Raw genomic sequence first — 6,828 nt, forward strand, 5'->3', positions numbered from 1 at the left:
ATACGACGCATCGTCCTCGCCAACCTATATGTCAAGTCCTCTTCTACAGCGTCGCTCGCCCCCTTTGCTTCCTTGATTTTTGAAGTTCGGTTTATAAGAAAAAAAACACGTCTTTCGTGATTTTGACTCTTTGGCTTTTGGCTTTTGAGTGGATATTGTCACATTAAGGTGTAAGCAAAGGCGAAAACTAAACATAAAAGTAAATGCCTTTTTGCTAATACTCCCTCCGTCCGAAAAAGCTCGTCAAGCTTTCCCTCCATCCGAAAAAGCTTCGGACAGAGCGAGTATAAGCCAAATTTAAGCCGACTTGGGCATTATAAAACCGTCTGGACCGCCGAGAAGACAGCGTGAATGTAGTTGGAGGCGCTCGACTGCTGCTTTCTAGCTTCACTGATTTTCCCGTTGAATTCGTCTTGGATCTTTATTTCTAAAATATTATGATCTGCATTAATTCTAATGTTCCATCGATTTACCTTTTGTTTTTTCATCGGTTTAGTTTTCGGTCCACTGCTGATTGCTTTTAAATTCACCCTGACGATATTCACTAGCTCCATGAACAATTAGAAGACATGTTCAGAATGGGCATAAATTAAGACGAACTGGAGTTTGCTGCGATATGAAGTCAGGCAGCATACAAACACACCTTTAAAGATCAGAACTAGTGTTTGGATCCGTGTCCTTATCGATCCCCTTCCCCAGTCTCCTCCATAAGACTCAAAACCAATCTAAATGGTGTTCCATCAACACCGAAACTACAACTTATGTTCACATGGTTATACTTCTGCTTCAGAGGATGTACTCTTGATCTTACTCTTCCGCTTCAAACGCTGTGTTCTTCTCCGGTGGCCTCGGCCTTGCTTGTGTTGTTCCCACTCATGTGCCCCTCGAAGGACCCGGTTGTCGCAGGCCTATAACACATGATTCAGAAGTGGTAGAAGCTTGTCAGATCCATGTTTTTTATTAACTAATACATCGAAGGAAATGACAAAAGGCAAGCATCAGATATTTCAACCAATTATCATAGGACAACCAACGCATAACCAGAACCACCTCATAATAAGAGCATCAAATAAAAAACATCACCTCGCAAACATATTGAGTCCACAACTCTCTTGAGGCCAACCTAGTTCCACCACCATCGTTCGAACAATCTTTACTTGCCAAAGTTGTATCATTAGACAAGAATCTTCTGACAGTATCTGCGCAAGGTTTTATAACCTTGACGTGCCACGAGTCACCAGTAGTACCTAGTAAAATATAGATTACATATGAAGGAAAAGAACACATCAAAGCAGGCCAATTCAACACTCTGGGTAATACATACAAATGGACTTACATTGGAATGCTTCTGTTGCGTCGATGTGATGCAAATTCCACCCGAAGTCTTTATTCAGCCGGTGTAGCCTCCGTCTCTGCAGCAGAGATTTGCAGTCTAGTACTGATTACTTTCTCAGACCGTCTTAAAAATGTAAGGATAAAGATACAGAGGGAGTGTTTACTTGGCGTCGAACAAGTCTTCGTGTGTTTGCTTTTAGCTGAGAGACAGCTTCATCCAACAAGCTTTTCAGCTTATCATCATGGAGATTAAGCATACCAGCTTTTATCTCATCAGATTCTTTCTTTGTAAAATATAATCTGAAAAACTCATCAAATTCACGAACCCCAATGGCCTGCCGTAGACCTTGGGTATAAACGGCACCTGGATTATATATATTGCGCACTTCATCAAGCAGCCCAGCATTAATCATGCAATCGACTCTTTCATTGACATAATTATCCAGAACATGAAGCTCGGCATCCACCCACAGGAAACAACAGTCAAACCTGGAGCTAGTAGGCCGGCCCCACTTGTCCTGACAACAAACAATCTTTTTTAGGACATCCATATTGAAACAGGAAAGTCAAACCTCATGCGCAAAAAATGTGTGGTAGCAGTTAGTAGTTCATATTCATGGCATATATATTGAATGATTAATCAAAGAAAATACAAAAAATCCTCACTTCTGCAGCTTCTCCTTGGAAAAGATCGCTTGGTAGTGCACCTGTGGTTGCATATAACTCAAGGTAACGTTTTATCTGTTCAATACAGCAAATCGAATGACTAAAATAAGATAAATAGGGGAATGCCATGAGGAAAGTGAGAGCATGCTACAGATGAAGAATGACTGGCTAAGTGACCAGGAGATGGCAGGAATGTGCAACACCCTTACTTTTCGGTGGTTGTTTGGGTGGATCCTTTGTGCCGCAATAGGATCAATCTCCTTTAAGTGTTCATACCCACTTCCAACACCATCTGTGGCAAGGCCTGAATAGCATATTGAAGATATAATAGGCAAATAAATAAAACATGAATACAGAACAGGCACACGATGAATAAGGAGCAAGTGTTATGGTTTCAATATTCACCTATATCATCAAGTTGGTCACTCAAAGTGCAACCCTGCATATCTTCTGACATATCCTCAAAGAGGAATGGACTAACAAGAGCCTAAGGCCATCGTAAAAGCCCGCAAAAATGTAAATCAGATACACAATTAACTTAAGATATCGACCAGAATTGAACTATGAACATGTGTGAATAACTCCTGATATGGAAATCGAGAAGTGTTGAACTATGCACCTGTATATAGAAGTTTGTGCCACCAACAACAACAGGCAGGCCGCCACGATCCAATATATCTTCTATAATCTGTGGCCATTCAGAATGAACATGGTACGGTTACTCAGTTGGAAGTCTAGAAGACTGAAACGAAGTTGCATCAGTAACATCAGATGTAAGCTTACAGGCAAGGCATGATCACGGAAATGGCGGCAAGTGAACTCCACCGAAGGATCGACGATGCTAAGGAGATGGTGAGGAACACCTGCAGACACGTCAAATATACCGTCACTCAGCTCAAACTGAACGGAACTGAATTTCCTTTTGAAGAAAAAATATATACAAGGAGGGACTCTTGGAGTGTTCGAGAGGAGAGACCGTTCTGCTCATCGAGGGAGACCTTGTTAGTAAGGACATCGAGACCGCGGTAGACCTGCATGGAGTCGGCGCTGACCACCTCGACGCCGGCAAAGTGCCCCGCGAGGTCAACGGCAAGCCGGGACTTGCCGGCGCCCGTCGCGCCCATGACCACCACCACCGCCTTCCTCCGCCCCCTTTCGGACGGCGGCGAGGAGGAGGCAGCCTCGCGAGCGTCAGACATAAGGTTTGGAGCCGGCGGCGGAGAGGCAGGTGCGGCGAGGTGGGGCATCTCGAGGGCAGATTTTAGAGGGTTCTTCTTTTCTACAGAGATGATGGGTGTTGGTCTGCTTGGCGGCCCAGGCACGCGGGAAGCCACAGCCTCCTTTTTTTTTCCACATTTTTAACTTTTTTTTTACTTTTGTTCATAGTTCCAAATGTTCTAAATAAATATATTAAAAACTATTTAAGTAAAAAGATTTGGGGAAAATGTTAACCAGGCATTTGAAAAATATTATGCATCTAGAGAAAATGTTTCTCATGCATACAAAAAATGTATACAGAAAAGTATACAATGAAAAAAGTTGATCATGTATTTAAAAAATATTAATCAAGATTTTGATAAAAATATTATAATTTATTTAAAAAATAATAATCAAGCATTTGAAAAATGTTAAATGTGTATACAAAAATGTTAACCATGTATTAAAAACATATTGATCCTTATTAAAAAAGCTAACGTTGTTTTAAAATGTTAATAAAGCATTTGAAAATTTTAAATGTGTATACAAAAAATTTGACCATCTTTAAAAAAAAATATTAATCTTCTATTTGAAAAAAATTAATCAAGCATTTGAAAATGTCAAATATGTATAGAAAAAACAGTGACCATGTCTTTAAAAAATATTAATCTTGTAATTGAAAAATGTTAATCAGGCATTTGAAAAATGTTAAACCTGTACAGACAAATAGTGACCATGTATTAAAAAAATTAATTTTATATTTGAAAAATGTTAATCGAGCATTTGAAAATGGTAAATGTGTATAGAAATGTGTTGACCATGTATTAGAAATATATTAATCATGTATTTGCAAAAGGATAATCAAGCATTTAGAAAATGTTAAAAATGTACATGAAAAAATATTGACCATGTATTAAAAAAATGTTAATCTTGTACTCGAAAAATGCTAAACATGTATTAGATGTATATATACCAAAAAAATTAACAATGTTATGAAATAAAGTAGGCATAAAAAAAATAAGTTTTCAAAAAATTGTTAATCATGTATTTTAAAAAAACATGTATATAAAAAATGTTTCAAATGTGTACAAAAAATGTTGAATGTGTACTGATTTTTTTTTTACAATGTTGAACAAAAATAGGAAACCGATGAAAATAGACAAAAAAGAAAAAAAGCAAAGAAAACGAGGAAAGAAACAAAGCAAACCAAAGTATTGTTGGGGAACGCAGTAATTTCAAAAAAATTCTTACGCACACGCAAGATCTATCTAGGTGATGCATAGCAACGAGAGGGGAGAGTGTGTCCACGTACCCTCGTAGACCGAAAGCGGAAGCGTTTAGTAACGCGGTTGATGTAGTCGAACGTCTTCGCGATCCAACCGATCCAAGTACCGAACGCACTTCACCTCCGTGATCTGCACACATTCAGCTCGGTGACGTCCCTCGTACTCTTGATCCAGCTGAGGCCGAGGGAGAGTTTCGTCAGCACGACGCTGTGGTGACAGTGATGATAAAGTTACCGACACAGGGCTTCGCCTAAGCACTACAACGATGTGACCGAGCTGGAAATCTGTGGAGGGGGGCAGCGCACACTACTAAACAATCAACTTGTGTGTCTATGGGGTGCCCCCTCCCCCGTATATAAAGGAGTGGAGGAGGGGGAGGGCCGGCCCTCTCATGGCGCGCCCAAGGGGGGAGTCCTACTCCCGGTGGGAGTAGGATTCCCCCTTCCCTAGTTGGAGTAGGAGAGGAAGGAAGGAGGAGAGAGGGAGAAGGAAAGGGGGGCCGGCCCCCCACCCCAATTCATATTGGGCTTGGGGGGGGGCGCCCCCACCTTGGCCGCCTCCTCCTCTTTCCCACTAAGGCCCAATAAGGCCCATACACTCCCCGGGGGGTTCCGATAACCCCCCGGTACTCCGGTAAATGCCCGAACTCATCCGGAACCCTTCCGATGTCCAAACATAGCCTTCCAATATATCGATCTTTATGTCTCGACCATTTCGAGACTCCTCGTCATGTCCGTGATCATATCCGGGACTCCGAACTACCTTCGGTACATCAAAACCCATGAACTCATAATACCAATCATCACCGAACGTTAAGCGTGCGGACCCTACCGGTTCGAGAACTATGTAGACATGACCGAGACTCACTTCCGGTCAATAACCAATAGCGGAACCTGGATGCTCATATTGGTTCCTACATATTCTACGAAGATCTTTATCGGTCAAACCGCATAACAACATACGTTGTTTCCTTTGTCATTGGTATGTTACTTGCCCGAGATTCGATCGTCAGTATCTCAATACCTAGTTCAATCTCGTTACTGGCAAGTCTCTTTACTCGTTCCGTAATGCATCATCCCGTAACTAACTCATTAGTCACATTGCTTGCAAGGCTTATAGTGATGTGCATTACCGAGAGGGCCCAGAGATACCTCTCAGACAATCGAAGTGACAAATCCTAATCTCGATCTATGCCAACTCAACAAACACCATCGAAGACACATGTAGAACATCTTTATAATCACCCAGTTATGTTGTGACGTTTGATAGCACACTAAGTGTTCCTCCGGTATTCGGGAGTTGCATAATCTCATAGTCATAGGAACATGTATAAGTTATGAAGAAAGCAATAGCAACAAACTAAACGATCATCATGCTAAGCTAACGGATGGGTCAAGTCAATCACATCATTCTCTAATGATGTGATCTCGTTCATCAAATGACAACTCTTGTCCATGGCTAGGAAACTTAACCATCTTTGATTAACGAGCTAGTCAAGTAGAGGCATACTAGTGACACTCTGTTTGTCTATGTATTCACACAAGTACTAAGTTTCCGGTTGATACAATTCTAGCATGAATAATAAACATTTATCATGATGTAAGGAAATATAAATAACAACTTTATTATTGCCTCTAGGGCATATTTCCTTCAGTCTCCCACTTGCACTAGAGTCAATAATCTAGTTCACATCGTCATGTGATTTAACACCAATAGTTCACATCTTTATGTGATTAGTACACATCGCCATGTGACTAATACCAAAAGGGTTTACTAGAGTCAATAATCTAGTTCACATCGCTATGTGATTAACACCCAAAGAGTACTAAGGTGTGATCATGTTTTGCTTGTGAGAGAAGTTTAGTCAATGGGTCTGTCACATTCACAGCCGTATGTATTTTGCAAATTTCTATGTCTACAATGCTCTACACGGAGCTACTCTAGCTAATTGCTCCCACTTTCAATATGTATCTAGATCGAGACCCGGAGTCATTCAGATCGGTGACAAAGCTTGCATCGACGTAACTCTTTACGGCGAACTCTTTATCACCTCCATAACCGAGAAATATTTCCTTAATCCACTAAGGATAATTTTGACCACTGTCCAGTGATCCACTCCTGGATCACTACTTTACCCTCTTGCCAAACTCATGGTGAGGTTCACAATAGGTTTGGTACACAACATAGCATACTTCATAGAACCTATGACTGAGGCATAGGGAATGAATTTTCATTCTCTTTCTATTTTCTGTCGTGGTCGGGTTTTGAGTCTTTACTCAACTTCACACCTTGCAACACAAGCAAGAACTTCTTCTTTGACTGTTCCATTTTGAACTACTTCAAA

The 6,828-nt window shown here is 40.9% G+C and overlaps 1 protein-coding gene across 1 annotated transcript; it reads right to left on the bottom strand.

Moving 5' to 3' along the window:
* Positions 1–570: 570 nt before the first annotated feature.
* Positions 571–3,294, bottom strand: LOC109736009 (tRNA dimethylallyltransferase 2). Its single transcript, XM_020295221.4, has 10 exons — positions 2,978–3,294; positions 2,785–2,864; positions 2,621–2,689; positions 2,407–2,488; positions 2,211–2,305; positions 2,002–2,076; positions 1,500–1,853; positions 1,337–1,412; positions 1,084–1,247; positions 571–908 (listed from the first exon to the last, which is right to left on the bottom strand). The coding sequence occupies exons 1-10, from the start codon at positions 3,246–3,248 to the stop codon at positions 774–776; spliced, it is 1,401 nt and encodes a 466-aa protein (XP_020150810.1). The 5' UTR covers positions 3,249–3,294; the 3' UTR covers positions 571–773.
* Between the last annotated feature and the right edge of the window lie 3,534 nt (positions 3,295–6,828).

The sequence above is a fragment of the Aegilops tauschii genome, chromosome 2 (assembly GCF_002575655.3).
Source record: "Aegilops tauschii subsp. strangulata cultivar AL8/78 chromosome 2, Aet v6.0, whole genome shotgun sequence".
NCBI lineage: Eukaryota > Viridiplantae > Streptophyta > Magnoliopsida > Poales > Poaceae > Aegilops > Aegilops tauschii.